The sequence below is a fragment of the Panthera leo genome, chromosome E3 (assembly GCF_018350215.1).
Source record: "Panthera leo isolate Ple1 chromosome E3, P.leo_Ple1_pat1.1, whole genome shotgun sequence".
NCBI classification, from domain to species: Eukaryota; Metazoa; Chordata; class Mammalia; order Carnivora; family Felidae; genus Panthera; species Panthera leo.
This window is the reverse complement of record NC_056694.1, coordinates 5895509-5922859: the sequence shown is the minus strand read 5'-3', so window position 1 is coordinate 5922859 and position 27351 is coordinate 5895509. Positions and strand designations below refer to the sequence as shown.

General features: G+C 52.4%; 2 protein-coding genes across 5 annotated transcripts in view; one reads left to right on the top strand and one right to left on the bottom strand.

Annotated features, from left to right (window-relative positions):
* LOC122209323 (transformation/transcription domain associated protein) overlaps nt 1–3948 on the bottom strand; it is a 113727-nt gene extending 109779 nt beyond the window's left edge. Inside the window, 3 exon segments of the mRNA XM_042921061.1 lie at nt 1102–1151; nt 1564–1729; nt 3718–3948. Of these exon segments, the coding sequence (XP_042776995.1) occupies nt 1102–1151; nt 1564–1663 (150 nt within the window). The 5' untranslated portion in view covers nt 1664–1729; nt 3718–3948.
* A 3896-nt stretch (nt 3949–7844) lies between these two features.
* TMEM130 (transmembrane protein 130) lies at nt 7845–25063 on the top strand. Of its 4 annotated transcripts, none has more exons than XM_042921741.1 (9): nt 7845–7929; nt 13829–14134; nt 15725–15884; nt 18567–18733; nt 19362–19446; nt 20565–20767; nt 23222–23334; nt 23729–23877; nt 24521–25063. In XM_042921741.1, exons 1-9 carry the CDS (start codon nt 7845–7847, stop codon nt 24615–24617), a joined length of 1365 nt encoding a protein of 454 aa, XP_042777675.1. In that variant the 3' UTR covers nt 24618–25063. The 4 variants fall into 4 exon arrangements, with proteins under 4 accessions (XP_042777675.1, XP_042777674.1, XP_042777677.1 ...); XM_042921740.1 differs by having other exon boundaries at nt 23693–23877; XM_042921743.1 differs by having other exon boundaries at nt 23729–24613.
* Nucleotides 25064–27351: the final 2288 nt, after the last annotated feature.

Below are 27351 nucleotides of genomic sequence, written 5' to 3'. Positions count from 1 at the left end.
TTTCTTAACACCTCTTTCTCACCCCAGACACCCAGCTGAGCAAGGTCCATGCCCTAGAGTAAGGCCTCTAAACAAGCAAAGCCTCAAATCAACTTCTGATGATATCACCCGGAGCTGGAGTTTGGAGGCTAAATTCCACTGACTCAGAGAGACCTGGGGACCGTCTCAGCCTTCCCACAGGTCCTCCATACCATAGCATAAAACCCAGCCTCTGCGGGTTCGAGGAGATCAGCCGGCCACTGAACTGCCTACCACAATCAACATACCAGCACTCTTCAGAGGGAGGGAACGGAAGAAGCTAGAGTCCCTACGTTTCACATACAATATTCAGCATACTCAAAAAGTCCCAGACGTGCAAAGAGGCAGGATCATGTGACCCCCCAGATTCACTCAAGACTTGAATGCTGTCATTATAAACATGTTCCAAGAACAACAAAATGGGCATGAATGAACGATGATCATCTCCGTGAAGACCCAAAATCTAAAAAGAAGAACCAAATGGAAGTTCCAAAACTGAAAGGACAATAACTGAAGTAATATAAAAAATAAATTGAAATTTTAAAACATCTCAGCAAACTAGAGAGGACACAAAACACTCAGTGACCCTGAAGGCAGGCAGTAGAAATTATCCAATCTAAAGAACACAGACAAGACAGACTGAAGAAAAGTGCACAGAGACCTAACATGACACTATAAAACCGTGGAATGGGAGACTCAGAAGAGAGAAACTGCTCAAGGTCACGGAAGTGATTAAGTAACAGAGCCACAACGGACTTCCAGCTCTCACTCCACCTGTTATTATGTGAATACAACAAATCTACCACACAAGTGTGAGCACATCCTGAAAGCATATGCCTCAAAACGAAAACAAGTTCAACCACCAAAACCAAAGCAACATTCCTCAACATCACTTGAAGTTCACGGTCACTAGGTGAGAAGTTGGACAATACTGTGTGCAGGTCAAATTTCAGTTCTGAAATGCAATAGGTCACACTAACAGAGAGAACGATTTCTGACTTACTAGTAAAATTGACAGAGGAGCAGTTGGAAAGCACATGTGAATATTCAGCTCACAAGAAAAAAAATAAATTAAGCTCATACCTCAAAATTTTCACTAACTTCTTGCATCATTTTTAACTTTGTTTCATCAGCTGTAAATGACAAAACAAGTCATCAGGTAATTGAAATTACGTTAAGGATCTTCAGAAAATGATAAGATTTAGGGAGTTAAGAGAAGCAATCAGATCTTATCAGTTTGACTGTCATGGTCCAACAGAAGGCACATAACTAGTTCCCTACCACCAGTCACACACACTCATACTCCCAGACATATGTGTGCATGCACAGACAAGGGCACAGATATATACATACATACACACACACACACACGTGTGCCTCTTTGGGGCTCCAGCCAGCAATGCTCATCACTTTGCTTCTCCACAAGGCAGGGAATGGGAAAATTAGGATAAAAGCTGACATTACTATTTAACTCCAGGTGCATGTCATTTGAACGGAACAGAATGAGTCCCGATAATGTACTTCTTAACAACAGAATTGACTCACGTGTATTTACATCCGTGAGAGCTGCCACGAACTGAAGGTATTTTTTCATCAGAGTGGTTTGGTCAACCACCGTGGCCCCTTGTGTTGCAACAAATGCCATTTTTTTTTTTTTTTCAGCTGGTTTGTTTCTCAAGAGAAAGGTATCAGGTCCATGAGTTCACCCAGCCTATGAAAAGAAGCACATGGTTTGTCAACTTATTAAAGGCACAGGCTCACAATCTCTATGGAAAATCTTACCTAAATAACTACATTAAACTAAATACTTTTTAATTAACCCAGAATACTACTCGTTCTTTTTGGAAAATGAAATTTACTTATATCCATTTTATCTATTAACTTCTAAACATGATTTTTATAAATAGATGTCCCCCTCCCCCCCTTACTGTATATCTTTCTTTCCCTAGGCCAGGGGTTGGCAAACTCTCTATAAGCCAGAAAGTAAACATTTTAGCCTTTTTAGTCTCTATCACAACACTTAACTCTGTTATAGCCAATAAATAGTCATGGACAACACACAGACGAAAAATCATGGCTGTGATCCAGAGAACTTTTATTTATGGACACCGAAATTTCAATTTCATATAATTCTCACATGTCATGAAACATTCGTCTTCTGTGGATTTTCTCAACCATTTAAAAATGTAAAAACCGGGGTGCCTAGGTGTCTCAGTCGGCTAAGCCAACTTTGGCTCAGGCCATGATCTCGCCGTTCGTGGGTTCGAGCCCCACATTGGGCTCTGTGCCGACCGCCCAGAGACTGGAGCCTGCTTCAGATTCTGTCTCTCCCTCTCTCTCTCCCCCTCCCCCGTGGGTACTCTGTCTCTCTCTCAAAAATAAATAAAACATTAAAAAAATAATAAAAAAGGTAAAAAGCATTCCTAGTTCACAGGCTATATAAAAACACACAGCTGAGGGGCGCCTGGCTGATTCAGTCAGTAGAGCATGAGACTTTCGGTCTCTGGGGTGTAAGTTCGAGCCCCACGTTGGGTGCAGAGGCGTAGAGATCACTTAAAAATAAAAATCCTAAAAAAGAAAACAAAAACAAACACAGGCAGCTGACTGGATTTGGCAACCTCTATCCTAGGTGATTGGTTCTCAAACTTCTGTGTGCACTAAGACCACCAGGTGCCAAAGACGGACTTCCAAGCACTACCCGGAGACTGTGGTTCAGTGAGGGGCCCAGGAAGCTGTAAATCTTGTTTGCAGCTGGCACAAAGTAGGTACTTAGAAAATACTCCTTCAATGAATGAATGCATGCATGCATGCATGCTTCAGGTCGTTGATGACCACACTTCAGGAGCTACCTCTCCAGGCTGACACTTGGTTTGAATTTTAAGAGCCCTCACAGAAGTATCTTGAGAACCTGACGAATTTGCTTTTACCCATCTTCCTTGTGTATAGAACTGTTTAATTCCACTGGGCACGAAGCCGCGGTTTCAGGACTTAATTTGCTTCTTCTGCCGACCTTTGAAAAGCCCTGCAGCTCACACTTGTGCCCCAAGTGATGGGGACACCCTGACTCCACAAAGCCGCTTCTGGCCACGGTCTCCGAGACCACCAAAAAAAGCACTTGGATGCAGAAAAGACGCCGAGAGGTGCTCTATCCCGCTCCTCCTGCTCCGGGCAGGAAAACTCACGGAGACAGAAGAGGGGGGATTCCGTCAGCCCTGCTGGAAGACCTGACTACTTACTGCTTCCTCTTTCGGGCATTTCACCGAATGCCCCCATATTCTCATCCCTGGGGACCCGAGCGTCAGGGTGAGGGCCTCTCTGTGCCTACGAAACTTCGGGTCGTGCCCAAACTCCTTGGACCCCCTTTTTCACCGAAGTCAACTCTTCCATCGCCCGGGGCCCCAAGAGGCCAGGCCCCGCGTTCTGCTGGGCCTGGAGGTGAGGGTGGGGGGTGGGGGGTGGGGGGTGGGCTGAGAAGGGAAAACGGCCCATTCCGCCCATTCCGCCCGTCTGCGGGAGAGCAGTTCGATGATGCCGCCGGCCATGGGCCCGACGGAAGCCCGCGTCCCGGCCCAGGTGGGAAGGCCGGAGCCGGCGCCGCGCCCGCGCACAGACAAACGGCCCGGCCGCCCCGCCCCGCCGCGCCGCGCCGCGACTGAGGCGGCGCCGCCGGACCAGAGGGGGCGCTGTCGTCGCCGCTACCTTCGCTCTCCGCGCCGGACCGGACGAGCCAGGGGCCTGCGTGGAGGCCGGGAGGTGCCAGGCTGGCCCGGGGCGCCCCCGGGGGAACGGGGCCCCAACCTCACGCTCTCTCTTCCCGGTCTCAAACGGCTCTCCGCTTCCCTCCTTTTGTCGTCGTCCCCGGGCACCCAGCGTCCGCCCTCCAAGCCGTGCTACGGCGAGCGCCGAGGGCCAATTCCCGCTCCGCTAGCCGTCCGCCTCCCAGAGCTCCCCAGCGCCGCCAGGCAGCCGGAGGCTACAGGGCGGCCGCCGGCCCCCGCCTCCCGGGCTGGACCCCGGTGGGGGCTGGGAGGGGGGGGGACCTAGGGGGACCCGGCGTACGGAGCCTACCTCTGTCGCTCCGCGGAGCCGCCGCACAGGCCTCCCCACGCCGGGTCCCCGCCGCACTGGTCCGGGCAGCAGCGCGAGCCTCCTGGGGCCGTTCCGCTGCCCTCCCTCGCCTGCCTGCGCCTGCCCGCGATTACCCTCACCTCGGCGGCCGGCCTCCTGCAGCTCCAGCCCGCGACCCCCAGCGAAACCCTCGCAGCCACAGCCGCCGTGCAGTCCCGCCCCCGCTTAAAGCGGCCGCGCCCGCCGCGGGTGAAATAGGCCCGGGCGCGCCGCCCCCAAGTGGGTGCGGCCTGGGCAGCGGCGGGAGCAGGGAGGGGCGTTGCGCCCGGGTGGGCCCGCCCGGCCCTTTAAACCTCCGCCTGCGTGGGCGGGGCCGCCGGCAAGGTTGAAGTGGGCAGGCAGGTGGCGGGAGTCTTTGGGCTCCTGCTGCCCTAAATCTGACTTCAAGGAGCCAGGCCCGGAGAGGGTAGGGTAGGGACATCGGGGGCTGCTGCAGGGCGGTGGGCCCCCAAGGGGCTTCTTTAGGAGGCGGCGGTCAGGCCCGGGAAGAGTCCATCCCTGAATTGAACGTGGCAGTGGGGCGGGGTTTTCTCCCCCACCTCCTTCCTTTTCTGGGGTAGTTCTTAACCCAGTGGAAAGGTGGAGGCAAGCAGAGGCCTTGGAAAGGCGAAGGCTGGAAAACAAGGAAAGCCCTGGTGTTCTGCTCGGAGATTGTCGGCCTGATCATTTGTTCTGCGGCTACATCACCCAGAGGCTGGACCGCGCAGAGGATCTCTGTCACCTCATACCTGGCAGGCATATGTCTCTGGACCAGGATAGAGCAGTGATGAGAAGGAAGGGGAGTGGGGCATAACGCCCTGATACCCAGGTGAGATGGCGTGGGCTGGACCAAGGGGCCTTAGAAGGGAAAAGTATTGTTGGGCCTCACCTACGACTCCATCTAGGATAGTGGTTGAATAGTGAACTGCTCCTGGTAACCCATGGTTAGGTGGACAGAGCATTAAAGTGATGACTACTCTCCACCACTTCCAGGACCTGTAATCGCTAAGTTACCAAAGTCTTTGTATCCCCTTCCCAGACAGATACATTTCACACCTGGTAATAAAGACAGCTTGTAATGCCTGCAAGAAATCCTGAAGCCCTATTCAGAAGCATGCTCCTTGCTTGTTTAACGTTGCTACCCAAGAACAATCCTCTATTGAAGTGCTGGAATTTTAAGTGGATGCATTTGGTGTCACTTATTTCTACCCTGGGAGAAATAAAATGGGTCAGAACACCTTTTCCACTGTGGAAAAAGTTGCAGCCAAAATCACTCCCCACCCCCAAAAGTAGTCAGTCCAAAGTTGGGGAAGGTTGAATAATCTGAGAGCTGAAATCAGTGTGCAAACACTTGTTGTTTAATATTGTTTGGTGGGAAGGGGGTAGAGAAAAAAGCAGAGGGTAAACATCTTTTGATAAGTTTCAGGTGCATTGCACAGGCTAGAGACCTATAGTTAACCCTAGCTCTAACATTGGCTAAATCCCTACACTTCCCATGGCCCCAGCTTCTAGCAAGGTACCCAAAATACTGTAATGATTTTTATCTCTTTTCTTGTCTCTTCCCTGAATTAGAGGTCAGAGACAGTGTCAACTCTATCCCTATCAGGTAAATTAGATCCATGCCACCTCTGCTTAAAACCCTCCAAAGTCTTTTCAGCTCATCTTCATTCCCTGGCCCTATGTACCTCCCAACCTCATTCTTCATATTCTAGCCACGGTGGCCTGCCTTACTATGCATCATGCCCACCTTTGTGCCTCAGAGGCACAAAACTGGCTCTTTGTCATCCTTGACGAGCTCAAATGTTACCTCCTCAGAGAGAATCTTCTTAAGATCCAATATAAGAAAACCACTGTTCCTTCCACCTCTCATTCACTGTCTCATAATACGGTATTTTCCCCCAATAGCCTCACAGTCTGAGTATCAGTTTCAGGGTGGCCTTGCATTTGGCTTCTGTGACATAGATACGACTATGTGTGACTACTGTAACATTCAATGCAATACAGATACACATAAAAAAATCTTATTATTTTGTTTTCTGCATTTAGTTCATTTATTTAAAAAGATTTTTAAAGACTTTATTTTTAAATAATCTCTACACCCAACATGGGGCTCAAACTTAACAACCCTAAGGTCAAGAGTCATACACTCTACCCACTGAGCCAGCTTGGAGCCCCTGCATTTAGTTTGTTTTAAAAGAAACTAATAACCAGATCTTTGAATAATGTTAAATAGTTAAATATCTGAATCTCAGTTTCTAACCTTAACAAACTTTTTTTTCCAAGCACAATTTTCTTCTCAGTTCCTGATGGACAAGCACAACTTTCCCAGGTCTGTAAGCAATTCTAATGATGACAGCCAACACTGATTGAGTGCAATGTCCAAAGCACTGTTCTAAGCATTAACTCATTTAATCCTGGCAACATATGTCATAGGGAGTATTTCCGTTTTCAAGAAAAGGAAAGTGAGGCACTGAGAGGAAGTGACTTTCCCAAGGTCACATAACTCTCAGGAAGGATCCAAAGTCTCCCGGTTCCTAGGCCTGGTACTGTCCCCATGCTGGTGACTGATGCTTCTGTGGAGTGACACCTACTAGCATTTTTAACTTTATGGGGGAAGGAGAACTCACTCCAATCTGTTCCCCCTCCATCAAGGTGAGATGGCAGTGTGGCCAGCGGGCCCAGCCTCAGTGGGGACCACAGCTGTCACAGAGACAGAGGCCATACCTATAGGTGCCTTCACTCCCATGCTGCAATTCAAGTAGTGGCCCATCAGTGCCCACCAGGCCAGAGGGGCCATCCAACCCCCACCCCCACCCCCTCTGGGTGGGATCCCTTGCCCAAGTACAGAGGAAAGCAAAGGCAGAGCTGAGACAGGGATCCTGGTAACCAGCGTCCAGTCTTGAAGGCCAGACAGGCAGAGCCACCTTCCAGAAGGAAAGACATGTTCCGCTCCGTTAAGGCAGGTGGAAGCGCCTGCCTAGGCCAAGGCGTGTCCAAGGAGGGGCCTGGTCACTCCTCCTTGCAGTTCTCTGAGTGTCACAAGGCCCTCAGTGACAGCTAGGGCCCTGGTGTGAGCACGAGCCCATTTTACAGCAAGCACAGAGAGGAACGTCATGTCTCAGGGTGGGCACCTGAGCCCCTCTCTCCGGGAGGATATGAGGCGTTTGCAGGCCCTTCTCCCAGCGCCTGGCACACAGTGAGAGCTCCAAGTGAACGAGGAGCCGCATCTCCAAATCGTGTGCGTCAAGAGGGAAAATGGCACCTGGAGAAGAACCGAAAGGGGCCTGCGCGCGGCTTTGCAGCGGTGCGCGCGCCTCAGGGGACGCTGAGTCAGAGCCGGCGGGCGCGGACGCGGGGCGCTGAGAGGAGGGGAGGATCGTGGGGAGGAGAGGAGTAGAGGGAGAAGAGGGGAGGGGAGGGGGAGGCGGCGCAGGCGACGGGAGCGCGGACTCGGGGAGGCGGGGGCTCGTGCGGACCGAAGGGGGTGCGGCGAGAGGAGGGAGGGACGCGGGGAGGGGGCGCGGCGCGGCTGACGCGGGCCGGGGTCGGCGCGGCTGGCTGTGGGCGGCGGCGGCGCGCAGCGACACAGCGTCGCGAGGCGAGGACGAGCGAGCGCCGCGCCCGCATCTCCCCGCGCAGCCCGCCCCGCGCGCCCCGAGGAGCGGCCGCCGCCGAGCCTGCCGCGTCCCCTCGGCGCTCCTGCCGCTCCCGGCGCAGCCATGGCCCCGGCCCTCTGGCCGCGCCTCAGCCGCGTCCTCTGGCTCGCCTGCCTCCTGCCCTTGGCCCCGGCTGGGGTGGCCGCAGGTAAGGCGCCGCGCCCTCCGCTGGGCCTCGGAGCGGTCTCCGGCGGGCGCTCCAGCCGCCAGCCGCGGCCGCGGAGGTGGCGCCGTGCGCTCTGCGCGCGCCTCCTTCCTCCCGGGAGACCTCCGCAGCGCGCTGCGGAGGAGAGCGTGGCCAGCCGGCCCCTCGAAGCCCTCTCATCTCTCCCTCCATCCTTCTCCCCAGACGTCGTCCCGGCACTCGAGGGGTCTCCCCGTGCTCCTCGGTTCCCGCTGCCACCTCCGGATCGCCCCTGCCCTGGGAACCGCGCGCGGTGGCCGGTGCATCCGGGGGGATGGCTGGGGACCTCGCAGCCGCTGGGGGGGGGGGGGGAGCGGTGAGGAGGACGATGCGGGGACACCGGGAGTGTGCGGGTCGGTCATCACGCCACAGCCCCCCAGGGAGCGCGGGCAGGTTGCCCCGGAGCAGCGCCTTTAAATGTCGCCTTATCTGGAGAGGTACCCACCCCCCCCCCCCCATCCCCGCTCGAGGAAGACTTTGGCGAGGTTGCGATTTTAGAGTCCAAGAGGCCAGTCTGCCATTTCGTCTTTGGAATGGTTTCCAAAATGGACCCCAAGCTGACAGGTTCTGCTGGGTGCTCCCCCCAACCCCACCGCCGGAAGGCCAGCATTAACCTTTCTGCCACATTTTGGTGACAACAAAAGGACCCGGATTGGAGAGTTGTTGGGGGACAGGTGGGATGTGGACAGCTCTGGGGATGTGCTTGTGTTAAATATCCAACATTTTTTCATTACGCGCCCCCTTCCAATAATGGTAGAAAGAGGAAGAGATTTAATCAAAATTGTGAAAGAAAAGCCCCAAGGTAAAATAAAAACCTGCATCTTAGGGATGAAAATAGAATTTTGTGGGAATTATGTTTGATCAGGATTACCTGCTTCCCTCCTGGAAATTCACAGAGAGACGGGGTCTCCTGTCCATTGGGTTTACCTGTGTTCAGAAGTGATCAATGGTGGCCAAAATTCTAAAAAAAAAAAAAAAGAAAAGGTAAATTAATTTTTTGGAGATCATGTGTGGTTTCCAGCCTGGCCTATTCGTGATGTGAGCCAGAGAGCCGGGAATGAGGTTGGGGAGCATACCTTCTCCCACAGGAAAAGCAGAGAGACTTGGAAGCCCTTTCCATTCTTCCTGGGGTTTGGGTCAGCCCACACCAGGTGCCTCCCACATGAGAGGCATAGGCCAGAGTCCTTGTCCTGGATCATTCGTTAATTCCAGGTTATGTTCAGATTTCAGACGTACCCTGGGAAGTGTTTGAGGCTACCTACATGGGCAGTGTGAAAGAACTGACGTAGCCATTTTCTAGAACGTTCCAGGTTCCCACATGCTGTGTCGTCAGGGAAAATGCGCTCCAAGTGGAGGCCCTGGGGACCTGCTAGTGAGTGAGTGTTGCTTCTGTGGGTCAGGCTTCCTGGCAGTGGCCACTTCACTTTGTGCTTTGACCCTTTCAGCTCTGGGTCACTCAGTGCACCCATGGAGCCCCCTCAGCCCCTCCCTTAGCTGTTCTGTACTCCAAGGCCATGTCGCCTGGGCTCCCCAACCTGAAAAGATGGGTTTAGATGGGGAGGGCAATAGGACTCGGGCTTGGTTCCATCAGCCACAAGTGGCACAGACTTCATGGTCCACTTGGATGCCCTGCGCCCTTCTGAGAGCCCTGACAGAGAGGAGCAGCATCACCAGGGGCGTGAAACATCTGCTTTAAAAAAAAAAAAAAAAAAAGCTTGAGAAAAAATGTCCTTGGAGCCTCCTTGTGTCTGGACAGGTGTGGGGGCTCTTAGGAGCTGGGCCAGTGTCTGTAGCCACAGCCCTTCCCCGCCCCCACCCATCCCTCCTCCCAGCCAGTCTGCTCTCTAGTGAGTTCTATTCCCCTGGCAACGGATCTGCGTAGCACTGACATGCGCCTGTCTCCAGTCTCGTTGCAGATGCTGGATGGCCATTAGCATGCAGCCGAATGTCCCTGCCACCTGCCAGCCTCGCTCTGGCCCACACTCCTCGCCTGGGGTGGGGGGGTGGGGGCTGGAGCAAGAGGGAGAAGGGAGGAGATGGTCTTTCTGTGAAGCCTGGCAGCCAAAGGGAGGGAGAAGAGAACTCAGCCCAGGGGAGGGGGTGGTGGGTACGGATCTGCTTGGTGACTCCAGGTAGTTCCACAGGGACCTCAATGCACTCCTTTCCCTCAGTGTAAAATACACACTGTATTTTCTTGCAGGAATTTCTGCCATAGCATCTGGAACTCTTTGGGATTAAGACACCACAGGTCCCGTTTTCAGTGCCAGTCCAAATGAGCGTACAGTCCAAAATATGGCTCTGGGGAAGGGGATTCAGAACAGGGAATATGTGACATGGACGAGGGGAAAGGCTGGAGCAGGAGTCCCTGGTGGGGGCAGGTAGTGCGGCCACAAGGCAAATGGGATGCCACTGAGGACCCACACTCGCTCTTGTCCCAGATTTGCTGAGTCTAGCGGGTCTCTCATGAGCTCCCTGAGGGCAGGAAGTGTGTCCTGTACTTCTGGGTCCTTCCCAGCACTTGTGGGGCACAAGGCAAAGGGCTCAGTCAGTACCACCTGGGTGAATGTTCTCCTGGGGCACTGCTAGGTGGGCTGGTCCCTCAGCCACACTCTTCTCTCCAGGTGCCATGGTCAGCAGCAGTGTTGAACACCTACTATGTGCCAAGCACTTTGTTAGGCACATGGGGAGATGAGGATAACCCCTACCCTCGAGCTTGTGGTGCACCTGCCAAAGGAGACAAAGAAACCTTCATCCCAACTCAGGAGGGTTGGGACCACTGAGTGCTCAGGCTGTTCAGAGAGCACTGAGGGGGTGAGGGGTTGAGGGAAGGCTTCCTGGAAGAGGTTATATCCCCTGACATGTAGGTGGAGAAGGGCAGTGAGGACAGCATGTGCAAAGACCCCGAGGCTAGGAAGGACAGAACATGGGGGAGAAGCTGTAAGAGTTAAAGCGGCCGGCCCCAGCATGGATGTGCCAAGATGTGAATTTGGACTCCACACTGAAGCTGGTCCATGAACACATTAGCATGGAGGAAGGTTGTTGGTGGGGGTGGGAGGGATGATGCTGAGATGGGGAAGGACTGGAGGCCGAGGGCCAGGGCCAAGGATGAAGCCAGTAATGCTGGCCTTCAGCAATGCTAGTAGTGATGAAGGGGAAGCAAATGTGCCTGGCTGGAAGGGGTAGTAACAAGACCCTAGCGTAGATTCCTGGGACAGCTGGTCCCTCCAGGCCCAACAGAGAGCAATGGCAGAAAATGGGGAGGGGAGAACTCCAGAGGGTCTAGAGCCAGCACCTTCCAACGGAACATTGTGATGAAGGAAATATTCTATGTCTGTGCTGTCCAGAAGAGTAGCTACTAACCACCCCTGGCTATGAAGCACTTGAAATGTGGCTAGTGCAACCGAGGAACTGAATTTTTAGTATTGGTTAGTTTTAAGTAATCAAATTAAGTTAAGCTTAATTACCTGTGGCTAGTAGCTACTCTTTTGCTCAGTGCAGGTCTGGAGCCCAGAAAGTAGGTCTGTTACTTGTTTTCTTTCAGGAGGTGCTTAAAGACAGGAGAGCAGGTGCGTGAGGCCAGGAAGGTGGGTGGGAGTGAGTGAAATAAATGAGCAGAGTGAGCCTTGCAGCCCCTCCAGCCTTCCTTCTGCATCACTTCTTCTGGTGAGGCGTATGCTGTCGTAGGCTGGACGCTCTCGAACCTGGAGCCCTTCAGAAATCTCACCTATAGAGGACATTTACAAATGACAGGAAAATAGTCACTAAGACACAGCAGTAATGCTATTGACAAGAGGGAAGGGTTCTGTGAATCAAACTACACAGGCTTGGGGCTCCTGACTGGCTCAGTCAGTAGGGCATGAGACTCGATCTCATGAGTCCGAGCCCCATGCTGGGGGTTGAGTTTACTTGAAAAAAGAAAAAAAAAAGATACACCTGCTTGATGGATTCTCATGCCAATAGTGAAATTCACATTAGTGCAACCACGGACATGACACATGAGAAAATAATTCAAAATTGTGTGCAGAGTATGATTATGTCTCAATTAAAATAAATTAAAAACTTCTAGGGGCACCTGGGTAGCTCAGTCAGTTAAGCATCCAACTCTCAGTTTTGGCTCAGGTCATGATCTCACGATTTTAAGAGTTTGAGCCCCGCATGTTCCCGCATGTTCGAGTCCCACATCGGGCTCTGTGCTAACGTGCGGAACCTGCTTGGGATTCTCTCTCTCCCTCTCTCTTTCTCTGCCCCCTCCCCTGCTCAAGCTGTCTCTCTCAAATAAATAAACTAAAAAAAATTTTTTTTAATAAATTTTAAAAAATTTAAAAACTCCTGTGCGTCAAAAACAGACATGAGGACAGCAGTATGGTTGTAACTGTTGTCCTTAGGAGGTAGGATAATGGGACACGTCTACTATTCTTTACACGTACGTATTACTTTTATGATGGAAAGAAACCTTATTTTAAAAATCTTACCTTGTTTGTATGACAAAATGTTGTGCAGCTATGTAAAGCAATCAAAGAATAATGACTTCGGAAAATGCCCATGATACAGAATTGGAAACAATGGAACATGTAATTCCAAAGTACGAGCATAATTTTTTTTTTTTTAAGTAGGACATGCCCAAATTTGGTAACAGTGATTGTTACTGGTTATTTTAATTTTTTAAGTTTATTTATTTATTTTGAGAGAGAGAGCAGGGGAGGGGCAGAGAGAGAGAGAGGAAGAGAGAGAATCCCAAGCAGGATCCACACTGTCAGCGCAGAGCCTGATGCGGGGCTTGAACTCATGAACTGTGAGATCATGACCTGAGCTGAAACCAAGACTCGGATGCTTAACTGACTGAGCCACCCAGGTACCCCAATTATTTTAATTTTTATAAAATTTTTTAATTTTTAACTTTCTCTATTTTCAGTTTACAAGCAGTCTTCCCTTCAATGTGGTAGTTGGGAAGGGAGTGTTACTTAAAAGCCCTCTTACCCAACCTCTGTCCCATATGCTCAAGGCCCTGTTCTCTGCTGGGATCCTGCAAGACTAATTCCCAGGTTCCCCGTAAGAGCTGCATCCTCAGGATTTCATTTCAAGTCCCCCAAGGAGTCAACTGCTGGTGTCACACAGTTGCTGCATTGTCCCCAGCAGAAATCCCAGAGGTCGCTTGGAACAATGCAGTCCGGTCAGACCATCTGTGATAATGAAGATATTCTGTATCTGTGCCAATATGGCGACCCTTAGCCACACGTGGCTGTTGAGCGCTTGAAATGAGGCTACCGTGACTGAGAACGTGGGCTTTAACTTTTGTTTCACTTTAGTCAAAACTCAGACAGCCACGCGTGGCCAGTGCGGATCTAGAACCTCTTCCTTTACAGATTCAGAAACCGACCACGATGGAAGAGGGCTTGGCTCGAATCAAAGTGAACCTTTGTCCCAAGGCTTGTTCTGTCACTAGGCGTTAGGACTCTTACAGGGTCCAGACTCAGCTTTGTGTTTCAGATTGGAGTTTTGTTTTACATGTAGTCTGGTCCAAAAGACCAGGTAAAAGAGGGCATTTTTTGGCAGCTAATCCCTCCTGTGACATACATTGGCAGTTATTTTCACAGCTGAGAAATAAGTCTGGCCGGGTCAGGCCTGTGTTCTGGAAGGCCCTGCTTGGCTGGCATAAAAAGAAAATATATGGAGTCAGTTGGGCCTGGGTTTGAATCCCAGCTTGACAATGAACTAGCCATATGACCCTTGGGCAAGTCACTTGAGCTGCCTGGGCCTCAGTTTCTCCACTTGTAGAATAGGATAATAAAAGCCAGCCCAGACAGGGACAGTGGGGTTCCTTGTCACACCTCTCCTGAAATAGTCTTTGTCTCTGGGCTTCCAGGGCTATATGAACTCCGCCTCACCACCGATGGCCCTGCCACCACAGGGGCGGAGGTGACCATCACAGCCAGCCTGGTGGCCAACGAAAATGGCAGCCTGGTCCTGCCCTCCAACACCCGCGTCTACCGCTTCCACTGGATCCATACCCCGCTGCTGCTCACGGGGAAGACTGACGAGGCTTTCAGCTCCACCATCCGCGCCGTGGGGAACGTGCCCGGGGACTTCCCTGTCTCCGTCTGGGTCACCGCTGCCGACTGCTGGATGTGCCAGCCCGTGGCGAGGAGCCTCCTCGTCCTCCCCATCACAGGTGAGGCCCTTTTCTGTTTGCTACTTTGCCTTCAAATGTGGGGCAGAGGAAAACATCCAGCCTGGTCAGTAATCACATAAACCCAAAGTAGACTCATGGTCCCTTCTGTGTTTGTTAACAGAGGATCAGAAAATGGCAATACCCACTGCTGGCAGGGTTGTGCTGCAAGGGACACTGAAAGCAAATGTTGCTCCTAGGGGTACATACATTAACACAGCCCTCTGGAGAGCAGCTGATTCGTATGTATCAATGGTTATGCACTGTTTCAGCTTTTGGTCTGTCCGTTCTCATTCCTCCCACCTTCCTACCCCACCACTGCTCTCTCCTTCCAAAAAGGCCCTGCTCTCTTGGAGTATATTTGTCTTCAGGAAATGCATTTCCATTTGGGTAATGCTTTGGGCACAAAAATGTTCCTGGCAGGGGTGTGTGTAATATCTAATAACGGAAGAAAACATTAGCCAAACTAAGCATACAGCCGTAAGGGAACTAGCTAAGTATATGGATATAATTTGTATAATGAATAACAATGATCTTTCCAAACAACTGATAATGTTCTGGAGAATACTCGTGGGTATTAGATTTTAAAAAGCAAAGCGCAAACTTCTATAGCCAATTTGATCAACTGTTTAATATATGCATGTGTACGTAATACCCCAGCTATTAACGTAGGCACAAATGCTTTGCAGTTCTTCAAAACATCAACAATAGTTGTGTTTGAATGATAGGCAGTTTCTTTTTTTATTTTTTACTTAAATGTTTATATTTTTGAGAGAGAGAGAGAGAGAGAGACAGAGAGAGAGCGAGCTTGCACCAGTGGGGGAGGGACAGAGAGAGACGGAGACAGGATCCGAAGCAGGCTCTGCACTGACAGCAGAGATCCCAATGTGAGGCTTGACTGTCTCACAAACCGTGAGATCATGGCCCAACGTGGGGCTCAACTGAACTCACAAAATGTGAGATCATGACTTAAGCCAAAGTCGGAGACTTAACCAACTGAGCCACCCAGGTGCCCTAATGATAGGCAGTCTCTTTTGTTTTCATTCTACTTTTCTGCATTTTCCAAATGAGCTTTATCAGGCACACCTTACTTTCTGCTTTTGGGTTGAAAAAAAATGAGTACCTAAATTTTTTTTTTTTTACAGACAGAGACACAGAACGGTGGTCCTTACCCAGCCCAGCATACTGGGTACAGAGCCCATCAGTAGACATGCTCATTTTTTTTCTAGACTCTAATAATTTGAAATATCTCTCAAAAACTTCTTTCAAAGCCTACGCATTTCCTTCTGGTCCTGGGCATCTTTTGTGCTAAGAAAGTTCAGGATCCTGGCGAAAGGGGTGCAGGAGCAACGCTGAGCATGTGATGTGTGCCATGAGTCTGCACCAGTGTCCGTGCAGCAGAGGCAATGATGTGGGGGGCGTGCGCCTCTGTGTTCAGGGACCCGCAGCGTCCTCTCCTGCCACCACCCAGCCCTGACAGCCAGAAGGGCAGGGCAGGGAGAGGCTGTCCTGCCAGCTAGCATGTGAGGTCACTCCCTGGCTCCACCTTCCCCTTCCCTTGGTGGACTCACCCACCTTCGGTCTCTCTCCCAGAGCTCCTCGTGGGGAACCTCGTTGTCTCCCAGAACACCTCCCTGCCCTGGCCCAGCTCTTACCTCACCAAGACAGTCCTTAAAGTTTCCTTCCTCCTCCATGACCCGAGCAACTTCTTCAAGACCGCCTCATTTCTCTACAACTGGGACTTCGGAGATGGGTATGCTCTTCCCTCTTGATGCCCCAAAGTTTTGGCCTATGGGTGGTGGCCCCATTGTCCCATGCAGAGTGCTCTGTACTCTCTGACCTTCACCTGCCCATTCTCTCTCTCTCTCTCCAAACATTCCTTCAACACCTGCTCTGTATCAAGCTCGGGGTGTGTGGGGACCAGTGGTGAGTTAGTCACAGGACCTGCCTTCTAGGTGCCTGCAACCTAGTAGAGGAGGTCATTGGTGCCTCCAGACAGCCTTTTAAGAAAGGTCAGAGTAGAATTTTTCTCCATTTGACTCCGGAAGGACATACCTGGGTGATGGCGTGTGAGATTATACGCATGTGTTAGAACTCGGGTGTTATAGCTTCATTTCTCCTGACTTCCCCTCTCCAAACAAGCCAGGCTGGAGGAGGCAGGTCAGGAAGTGGGTCAAGCACTGAGCTCCAGCAGCTCCAGCAGCCAGCCCCCAGATACCCTGAGCTCATGTGAGGGTGAGTGCCCCGTGGAGACCCCTCACTCCACTTAGGTCCCGTCAAGTCCCGGGCTGATGGTCCTTCCCACTCTATCCCATATTTTTCCGCCTTTCACTTCTTGGCGTTCCCTATGATATTTTTCAGTCTGGCAGAGAAACAGACCAATTTTCCAAGTTCATCGAAGGCTTAGTAATCTTTCTCACGCACCACTCCTCACCCCCACGAGACTTAGAGGCCCAGCATGCTTTCTTATGTACAGTAATCAATTAGAGAGAAAAGTGGGGACTCCTCCTAATTCTAGCAAAAATAGTTCATAAAACAAACACAGGAACACACTTACCTGGAAATGGGCAAGATCCCGTGTGAAGAAAACAATAGGGTGCCAAGAGGTATCAAAGATTTGAGTAGATGCGTATGTACATCATGTCCAGGACCAGGATGCTGAATCTTAATATTGTAAAGATGCCAATTTCCTTCCAGTTATCCTGTAAGCTTGATGCAAATCCAATAAATATTCCAATAAGTATAATTTCTGGAATGTGACAAAGCTTCTACAGTGCATCTAAATTTGGCGCGTAAATACACACATATACACACGTACATATATTCGTATACACAAATGTATATATACGTGTGTATGTATATAAAAATATTTATAGTTATAAACATATATGTGGTTTTAGAACATAAAGAACATCTAGAACATCTGTCTCAAACCAGGGAACAGCATCTATATTAATTAGGGGCATTTCTTTTAATATTAAATGCTTTATTTACTATTGTTACTATATTTGAACATTCTTACGAGCCAATGAAATAAAACAAGAAAAAGAAATGAGATATAAATATTGTAAAGCAGGAGACAAAAACATCACACACAGATGGCCTAGAAAACACAAGAGACCCAACTAAAAAAATCTTAGAACTAAAAAGAGATTTTAGTAATATGGGTGCTTACAAAACAAAAATCATAGTCTTTCCATATGATGGCAATGGAAAAAATCTTTCACAATAGTTATAAACTGTGAAAGCTGAGAGAATGAACTTAGCCTAAAATTGTAGGATTTATGTGGATAAAACCACAGATTATACCTAGAACCTCAAAAAGACTTTTAAGAGAGAATTTCTGAATATTGTCAGAAGGGAAAAAAAGATCATCAAAGCAGAATAATGATGAATGGGGTTGGGGAGAAGAATTAGAAATACACAAATGTATTTTAAAAACTACAAATCACAAAAGTGTGTTCAGTAGAACAAAATGGAAAAGGCAGACACAAATCGAAGTTTAAATGCACATCTAGTATATGATAACAGTGGTATTTCTAGCCAGTGAGTAAAGACATATTACTTATTTAATAAATGGTATTAGGACAGTGGGTTAAATATTTGGAAGAAAAACAATCTGATCCTTAACAAGAGCAATTCCAGATAGATTACAAAGTACACATAATGAGCCAGGACTAGATTGAAATGTAGATGATCCCCTGCAATTGGATGACTTGGCAGTGGGGAAAGCATTTTGTAAGAATAAAAACAGGCAGACACTATAAAGGAAAAAAATGCTAGATTTGGCATCACTAGATTTAATATCTGAGTATGAAAGAAGTAAATCAAACCAAAAGACAAGGTTAAACTGGGAGAAAATATTTGGAAAATAGGTAAAGGTTTGTTAAACTTCATATATAAAGAGCATTGAGAAATCAACACAAAGATTTTCTTTATTGTTTTTAGACTTCCTTTTGAAGTAATTCAGGTAATTGCAGGAATTTATATACTTTATATGGAGGTATGATTCTCTATTACAATGAGAAAAGTAAGGCTTACATTTCTATACATAAGACATCTAGGATTGAGATTTAAAGCCAAGTATGTCTTAACTCCAAAGTTCATATTTTTTTCCCTCCCAGGATTGTCCTTGTCTCTAATGCAGGGCCTCTTTTAGATTCCTGGCTGAAGGGGGCAGAGCACTTCCTGGCAGGTGACAGGCACTTGTTGCTGGGAGTTCTCCTACCTGTCACTTACAACCACGAGGATGACAGGCAGCCACTTGACCCAAGCACAGCTGACCTTGTGTCCTGGTGGCTCTGGGGGCTGCTGCTGTGATGACCAGTGATTTTCTCACAAGGCATTGGGGGCTAAGCTTGTCACCCCGCAGACACCCCCGACTCTGAGAGGTCATGTGAGTCACTTCCGTTGTCTCCCTCCTGCCACCTTACAGCACCCAGATGGTGACTGAAGATGCAGTGGTCTACTACAACTATTCGATCATTGGGACCTTCACCGTGAAGCTCAAGGTGGTGGCAGAGTGGGAACAGGCAACGCAGGATGCTGGGAAGGGCATCGTGCAGAAGACAGGAGACTTCTCTGCCTCCCTGAAGCTGCAGGGTGGGTCCCTGGGGTCTGGTGCAGGTTGAGCACGTGGCCCCTTGGGCAGCCCTGGGCACCACTCCTTCCAAGGTTGGATCAGGCGCAGATCAGAGGGGCTCTGGTCGGGCCCCGGATTGGGCTTGGCTGTGCACCCCCTGTTCTTGTTCCCCTGGCATCCCCTCTGCGTGGTCTGTCATCATCCCCGCTTCTAAGAGGGCACTGAAGTCCACAGAGGAGGTCACGTGGCCACCAGACCCCAACCCGCCTCTCCCCGACTCTGGCAAGAGGGGGCGCTTGGGCCCCTGTGGCAGATTTCTCTGTGTGCTGCCGGGCAGGCTAATGGGCCCGGTGCTTTCCCCACGGTGCCCAGGCGATGGGGGAGGGGCACTTACACCGCGCCAGCCCTTGGTCCTGGTTCCCAGAGCTCCGCCTGCTTCCTCCAGTGTCCTCACTCTGAGCGGGCTCTGGAACCTGCTGCTGTTGGGGAGGCAGGACCCAAGCACGCCCGGGACAGACCTCCCACCTGCCCTTGGAAGGGAGAGCCTGGGGGAGGACAAGGCGGTGGTCACACGGCCCCGAGCTGTGGGAGCGCTGAGACAGCTGTCCTCAGTCTCCGGGTCTAACGGGGCCCCTCTCTGCCTTTCAGAAACCCTTCGAGGCATCCAGGTCTTGGGGCCCACCCTAATTCAGACCTTCCAAAAGATGACAGTGACCTTGAACTTCCTGGGGAGGTGAGTGAACCCCACGGTGGACAGCGGGTGACGCATTGCCCTGCCCATACTCTCCCATGGGTGACCCTGAGCCTGCTCCATCTCCTGAGGGGCCCCAGGTTTAGGGGCCGGGGAAGGCTTATGCCACCTTGCCCTGCAGCCATGGGGGAGCTGCGGGCAGGGCTCCACACCCGAGGTCCCGGGGAGGGAGCACGGGCCCTTTAGAGCTGTCTGCGGTGTGGGTGTTGAGGCAAAGGCAGGTGTGGAAGCAGCCGTGTGAAAAGCCCTCTGTATGTGGCTTCGGTCTGCTTCCATGGCCTCAGAAAGCAGACTGTCCTGGGTGGGAACTGGCCTGGCCGTCAGCAAGAACAGCCTCGGGCCGAGTTTGTAGTAAGCGACAGAGAAGCTGGACATGTTCTCTGCACAAGGGTGGACGGAGCTGCAGAGGTCAGCGGCCGGGCCCCAGCCCTCTGAGGACCCTTGTCCCTTAACCCAGGGACATGACGGCGGGAAGCAGGTCTAGATGGGGAGCAAGCAAAGTGACCAAGGAACGAGGAAGATGCGCCATGGGGCTGGAGTTGGTCTTTGGAGCTTTCCGGGAGCTTTGGGGGCAGGGGCTTGGTCCTTGAAGAATGGGGTGGGAGCTACTCGGACTCGGCAGATGTGATGGTTGAGGGGGCGGTGGGGGGGGTGTTTTACCAGCCTGTCCCCGTTTGCTTCACTAAGCCTGGCATCCTCTTGGGCTCTGGGACCATCTTATGTACCTGTACCGTCATGTTCCCTTGTCTGGAAGGTGTAAAGAGGAAGGACCACCTAGAGGACAGCTAGGTGTTCTGTCCTGAAAAGTACACTGAAGTTCACGGCTGCCTGGCCTTTCTCAGACTTGGTCTGTGCTCCCATTCCTTGCTGAGCCGTATTTTTAACTTTTTATTTTATTTATTTTGGGGGGTGGGGGAGAGAAAGAGAGAGAGGGCGAGAGAGAGAGAATCCCGAGCGGGCTCCGCACTGTCAGCCTGACGTGGGGCTCGAACCCACGAACCACGAGATCATGACCTGAACGCGAACCAAAAGTCGATTGAGCCACCCAGGCGCCCCTTTTGCGGAGCCATTTCTGAAAAGACACCCCCATTTCCCCGCAGCCCTCCCCTGACCGTGTGCTGGCGTCTCAAGCCTGAGTGCCTCCCGCTGGAAGAAGGGGAATGCCACCCGGTGTCCGTGGCCAGCACGGCCTACAACCTGACCCACACCTTCAGGGATCCCGGGGACTACTGCTTCAGCATCCGGGCCGAGAATGTCATCAGCAAGACGCATCAGTACCACAGGATCCAGGTGTGGCCTTCCAGTAAGTGACCCCTCGTCCTCTGCTCCCGTGCCACCCAGGCCGCAACACACAGTCAAGCCTGCCACCGCCACCAGTATGCTCCCTCCAGCTGACCCACCAACGTGACAGTCATCGCTGAACCTCCTGGCCCGTGCCTGTACCTCCCCCAAACACCAGGGCCAGAGCACCCCGCGGTTCGACCACCACCACCCTCGCTGCTGCCGGCAGTCCCCTCCCCTCCCCCACACCAGTTGGGATGCCCACCGTCTGGACCACGTGCCATTGATCCATGCTGCCCAGCACCAACCCGGCTTTGTCTCTCTCTTGCCGCCATCACTCTCGCCACCGTGTCCTTCCCACATGTTACCAATGCCACGCTGTCCCCATCATGAATGCTGCTCCCCTAAATAAGCCACCACGATCACGAGCCTCCCTCCTCCACCATCTCCCCGATCCTGCCACTGTTGCCACCATTAAAACCAGCGTCCCCAGTGGTAGCCTCAGACCCTCAGGATGTTGTGGTTCTCCTGGGGAGTGGGAGGTACTCACAAAGGTTCCTGTCATTTGTAAGGATCCCTGGCCATCTCCCCTGCAACGAATGCTCTTCTCTGAGTCATATCAGGCCCGGCCACTGGCTTATAGTCACAGGATTGGCCAATGGCGGCATGAAGTTCTACCCTTCTTTTCCAGGGGGGCTCTTCCGTGACCCCAGAAAAGCACTTCCTTACAGACAGGAGAAAGTGGATGCCAGAACCCTGAGGAAGGGTCTTTCAGGTGCCCACCCAGGTCCCAGCCTCTAGGGTACACAAAAAACCTTGCCGGCCGCACTTGCCCCCACGGTCAGCCCGGCAAGTGCCCCGGATGCTGCCACTGTCCCCTCCAGTCTCCCCAGTCCCTGTCTGAGCCATTGGGCAGATGCCGTGCTCCACTCTGGGCCCTGGCTGGCCTTGTGGAGAGACTCTGTGACCTGTGGCCATCGTCAGAGGTCTTGGGCGCTGCCTCCCCCAGATCTCCTGGGCACGGAGTGCCTGGGCTCCCCCTGAATTGTGCAGAGAAGATAGCATTCTGGGTAATCAGTGCTGCCTTTTCTTGGAAAGCACAGCCTCATGCCTTACTGTGGCATCTATACCAAGGGGCAGGGTCGGGGAGGAGTGAGGGGAACCCATACTTGCTGATCACCTGCCGTGCACCTGACACATTCATGCCCCTCACCTCGTGGCGTCCCCGAAGCAGCCTCATGGGTCAGTGTTAGCATCAGAGAGCTTGGTCAGAGCTGGGGTTCGAACCCAGGACCGCCTAACTGCAGACACTGGGTTGTTCCTGCTCCCCCGTGCAGTTTCCTGACAGGAGGGTCAGTGAGTGAGCCCAGGGCTGGTGGAGGGGAGAAAGCAACTACAAGTCACGAGGCTGCTTGGGTGTCCTCACAGCATGGCTTCCCATCCCCAGTGCACATCACCCAAGAGAGCAAGGAGGCAGCTGCGGTGTCTTTTATGGCCTGGACTGGGAAGTCGTCATTCCTGTCCTGTGCTGTTCGGTAGGAGCAAGCCATTGAGTCCAGCCCACGCTCAGGGTACACCTCTTGAAAGTGACTGTCAAGTAATATGTGCACACGTGTTATTTTTATTTTTTAAAGTTTATTTATTGGGGCACCTGAGTGGCTCAGTTGATAAAGCATCAGGCTCTTGGTTTCAGCTCAGGTCACGATCTCACAGCTTTGTGGGTTCGAGCCCCGCGTCAGGCTCTGCGTTGGCAGCACGGAACCTGCTTGGGATTTTCTGTCTCTTTCTGCTCCTCCCCAACTCACACTGCCTCTGTCTCTCTCTAAATAAATAAACTTTAAAAAAAATAAAGTTTATTTATTTAAAAAAATTTTTAGCGCATATTTATTATTGAGAGACAGAGCATGAGCATGGGAGGGGCAAAGAGAGGGAGACATAGAATCTAAAGCAGGCTCCGGGCTGTGAGCTGTGAGCACAGAGCCTGACCTGGGGCTCGAACTCACAAACCGTGAGATCGTGACCTGAGCCAAAGTCGGACGCTTAACCGACTGAGCCACGCGGGCGCCCCAGAGTTTATTTACTTATTTTGAGAGAGCGCATGTGTGTGCATGTGCGTGTGTGAGTGGGGGATGGGCAGAGAGAGAAGGAGAAAGAATCCTGAGCAGGCTCCGCCCTGTCAGCACAGAGCCCTATATAGGGCTCGAACTCAGGAACCATGGGATCATGACCTGAGCCAAAATGAAGAGTTGGATGCTTAACGGATTGAGCCACCCTGGTGCCCCATGTGGACATATTTTAACGCCCTCACACACCCCAGCTTGGTTTTTGTAGAATCCTAGATGAGATTCTCAATGCATGTACATAAGGAAAAGATAGCTCCTGTGGGGTTTGACTGTCCTATGCCCCATTGTGGTCTGAGAGCGAGCCTTCTCCACCAACTCCCCAGACCCATGACCTCATCCTCTCTCACTCCCAGGCATCCAGCCGGCTGTCTTTGCTTTCCCGTGCGCCACACTTATCACCATGATGCTGGCCTTCATCATGTACATGACCTTGCGGAATGCCGCTCATCAGAAGGACATGGTGGAGGTGGGTATTCAGGGGGGTGGAGGCCGGGTCACCAGGCTCCGGCTGGAGAACGGGACCCGGAGGGGGTCTGGATGTCAGAGTGAGGTCCTGGGGCTGGGGAGGATGTGCCCAAGAGGCGCTCAGACTGGGCCAAGTTGAGTTGGCTCTTTCCCATGTGACTTAACTCCTGTGCTCACCCCTTGCCTAGCAGCTGTGCCCCTGGTAAGGGAGAGGGCAGCCACCACGGGGAGGCCCAGAGAGCAGAAAAGCCAAAGGCACAGGGAAAGCACTGTGTGTCTCCAGGCAGCTGAGCTCATAAGGCCACCTGAAGGGGGTCCGGCAGGCGGGTGATTGACCCATGGGGTTTTGTTCACCATAGGTGGCTGATTTTGACTTTTCCCCCATGTCTGACAAGAACCCGGAGCCGCCCGCTGGGGTCAGGTGCTGCTGCCAGATGTGCTGTGGGCCCTTCCTGCTGGAGACTCCATCTGAGTACCTGGAAGTTGTCCGCGAGAACCATGGGCTCCTGCCGCCCCTCTACAAATCCGTCAAAACTTACACTGTGTGAGCAGCCCCCAGTCCCGTCTCAGCGCTAACTGACTGCCCGCTGGGCGCTTCAGACAGGGTGGCGCGTGCCACCGAGGAGAGGGGTTCATGTGCGCGGGGCTGTCCACCCTGCTGGCCATCCATCCGTAGTTCCAGCTGCCGCCACGAGCCCCCCCCCACCTCAGCCCCACACCCCTGCCATCAGCCCATCTGTACAGTCCAGCCTCTGCTGTAAGCCCCTCTCAGTCAGCCCCACCCCACCCCCTTGCCTTTGAAGATCCCCAAGCAGGACCCCCAACACTCGACGGGGTCCCTCCTCTCTCCCAGGCATGCCTGGCTGCCCCTCACCCATCCTTCCCATGTCGGCACTTTGGCCGTCCGTCTGCGGTTCGGGCTTCCCTCCCCCAGATGGCCCTGCCCAGGTCAGAGAACCAGGTGGATGGTCACCAATGGTTAAGGCTACGTCACAAAAGGTCGTATGTACGGAGACAAGTGCATGCGTGCACGCGTGCACGCGCACACACACACACACACACACACACAAACACACAACATGCATCACACAGGGATCTCAGATGATTTCCTCTGTATCAGTTAATGTTCTCTGGGTCCTGAATTCGAACCAAAATGACATCTGACTTTTTCCATTTGGCCCCCACAGCTCCTCGTCCCGGTCCCTCCCTTTGTGCACTGTCCCTGTGGCTCCCGGGTCCCGTTTCCTGCCTGCTTGCTTTTGGGTTGGGTGCGGGCAGGGCTAACGCTTGGTGAGTGCGAAGTGCTTTCAAAATAGCGCCTTCATCCAGTGAGGAAGAGGCCTCACAGCAAAGGAGGAGGAGCACGCCGGTGGGGACGTGGGTTCACTGTGGGAGACGGTGTTCTTGCGTGGCCTTGGGAAGGAGGAGACAGGACTGGAGGGAGCCCGAGGGGGCTGGGCAGTGGCCCGTGGAGGGAGAGCACGAGGAGAGGGCAGGTGCAGGTGTAGAGAGAGGCCGCAATGAGGCCCCAGCACAGCCGCGCAGGAGCCTGGAGTCAGTGGGCCCTGTTTGGGGCAGGGCCAGGGCTGCGGGGGCAAAACCCCGTTGCCGTAATCTTTGCTGTCAGACTTTGTGCAGACAACAGCACTCCTGCTGTTTCCAGCTCATTCTCATGAAATACTGCCATTATTGCTGAATAAAGCTTGTGTGTTCTCAAATAGCCAAGCATATGCCAGGCAGCCAGAGTCCCTTTCTTTTCTGTGCGGGGGGGGCGGCGGGGAGGGGGTTGGGCCTTGTGGCAGCAGGGCATCCCCTCTGTGTTCTCTGTCAGGTGTGGACGGAGCTGCTGTCTGGGGTGTCGGGGACCGGTCAGTCGTGCTGACTAGTCTTCCTTAAACAGCCACCAGGACTCTGAGGCGGGTCTCGTGGAGGCGGGTCCGGTTCCACCCCCTCCTTCTCCCCCTGTGACTCCAACATGCAGCCAGGTTTGAGGCTCCGAGCAGACGAGCAGACGCTAGATGGAGTGGGGAGGAAGGCTGCGCTCAGGGGACTTGGAAACGCAGAGCCTTGGGCCCCACTCCCACCTGAGTCCGCACCTGCCAGGGGCAGCCACCTGTGTCCCCACAGGCCCGCGGGAGTCCTGGTGCCCCATCGAGTGTGAGCGCCTCTGGTCCCTGCAGGGCTTCTTGAACTTGGATGTGCCTGAGAATCACCAGAGGTCTTGCTAAGCCACAGACTTTCATCCGGGAGGTCACGAGTAGGGCCTGGGATTCTAGGTTTCTAACAAGATTCGAGATACCGCTGATGTTGCTGGTCCAAGGACCACACTTTGAGTTGCACACTCCGAGTCCGCTTCTTCCTAAGCTCCTTTTCTTCCAGAAGAGGTTTGGGCTTTATAAAAAAAATTTTTTTAACATTTATTTATTTTTGAGAGAGAGAGAGAGAGAGCATGAGCAGGGGAGGGACAGAGAAAGAGAGGGAGACACAGAATCCGGAGCAGGCTCCAGGCTCTGAGCTATCAGCACGGAGCCTGATGCGGTGCTCGAACTCAAGAACCACGAGGTCATGACCTGAGCCAAAGTCGGGCCCTTTACCGACTGAGCCACCCAGGCACCCCCCCTTCCTTTTTTGAGACAGAGTGAGCAGGGTAGAGGGGCACAGGGAGAGAGAGGGGGAAAGAGAGAGATGGAGAGAATCTCAAGCAAGTTCCACACTCAGTGCAGAGCCTGATGCAGGACTTGAACCCACAACCCTGGGATCATGACCTGAGCTGAAATCGAGAGCTGAGCATTCAACTGACTGAGTCACCCAGGTGCCCCTGGGCTTTTTTCTTAATTACCTCTGTTCTCCCACCACCCTCACCACCCAACCCAGCCAGCGGGTGTGCCCCAAGCCCCAAGCTGGACATGGGTAGGAATGAACCCCAACCCCACCGTGGCTGTCCCACTCTGGGAAGCCCCACATTTAATGAGCCAAGTCATTGCGGGAACTCTGTCAGGCTTCAGCATCATTGGCATATGGGGCGGATGCTGCCACCTACACCTTTGCTCTGCCCCCCGACCCGGGGTCGGTATGTCAGGCCTCGGGATGAGAAGGGACCTGAGTGTGTTGTGGGGGACCCCTGTGCCTTGGATAACGTCCGAGGATCAAACAAGACCTTGGAGAAAGCTGGGGGAGAGAGGGGGCTGTTCTTGCCTTGAGTTATTTTAGTGTGCCCCCAACAGATGAGGGCTACGTGTCACACGTCATTTAGAACCACTCCCTGCTGGGATATATACAGCTTCTGTCCCTGCACGCGCCTTCAAGAGAACCCAGGATTAAGACACCTAAACTCCACCCAGAGGAATTCAGAAGGGGTTGTTTGTGCTACAGAAGGAGATCTGTATCTGTAAAAACTGGGGTGCTCCGGTGTTAGTCTTACAGAAGTTAAGACAGTTAAAAAAAAAAAAAAAAACAAAAAAACGGGCACCTGGGTCACTCAGTCGGTTAAGCGTGCAACTTCGGCTCAGGTCATGATCTCGCAGTCTGCGGGTTCGAGCCCCGCGTCGGGGCCTGTGCTGACAGCACAGAACCTGCTTCAGATTCTGTGTCTCCCTCTCTCTCTGCCCCTCCCCTGCTCGTGCTGCCTCTCTCTCTCTCAAAAATAAATAAAACATAAAGAAAATAAAAACAAAACAAAAACAAATAGTCACCCACATGAAAGAGCTAGAAAGAACCACTGGGACAGAAATGCAGGAAAAAAACGGAGCGGTAGAGGGAGGGGTAACTTTGCCAACCGAAGATGCACACAGCTGCGGTCCGACTCGGGAGGAAAACATTCGGCCTGCAAACTTTGGGGGTACGCAGGCTGTCGGGTGCACGCTGGGCCGAGAGGCAGAGCTGTATACTTTGCAGGCTGTCTCCTCACCCTGAGCAAGGCGGGTCTTCAAGGTGCCCCTGGATTGTTATGCGGTCTCTGCCCACTTCCCTCTTTAAAGGCCTCATCTCCAAATACGGTTGCGGTTGCGCAATGAGACGT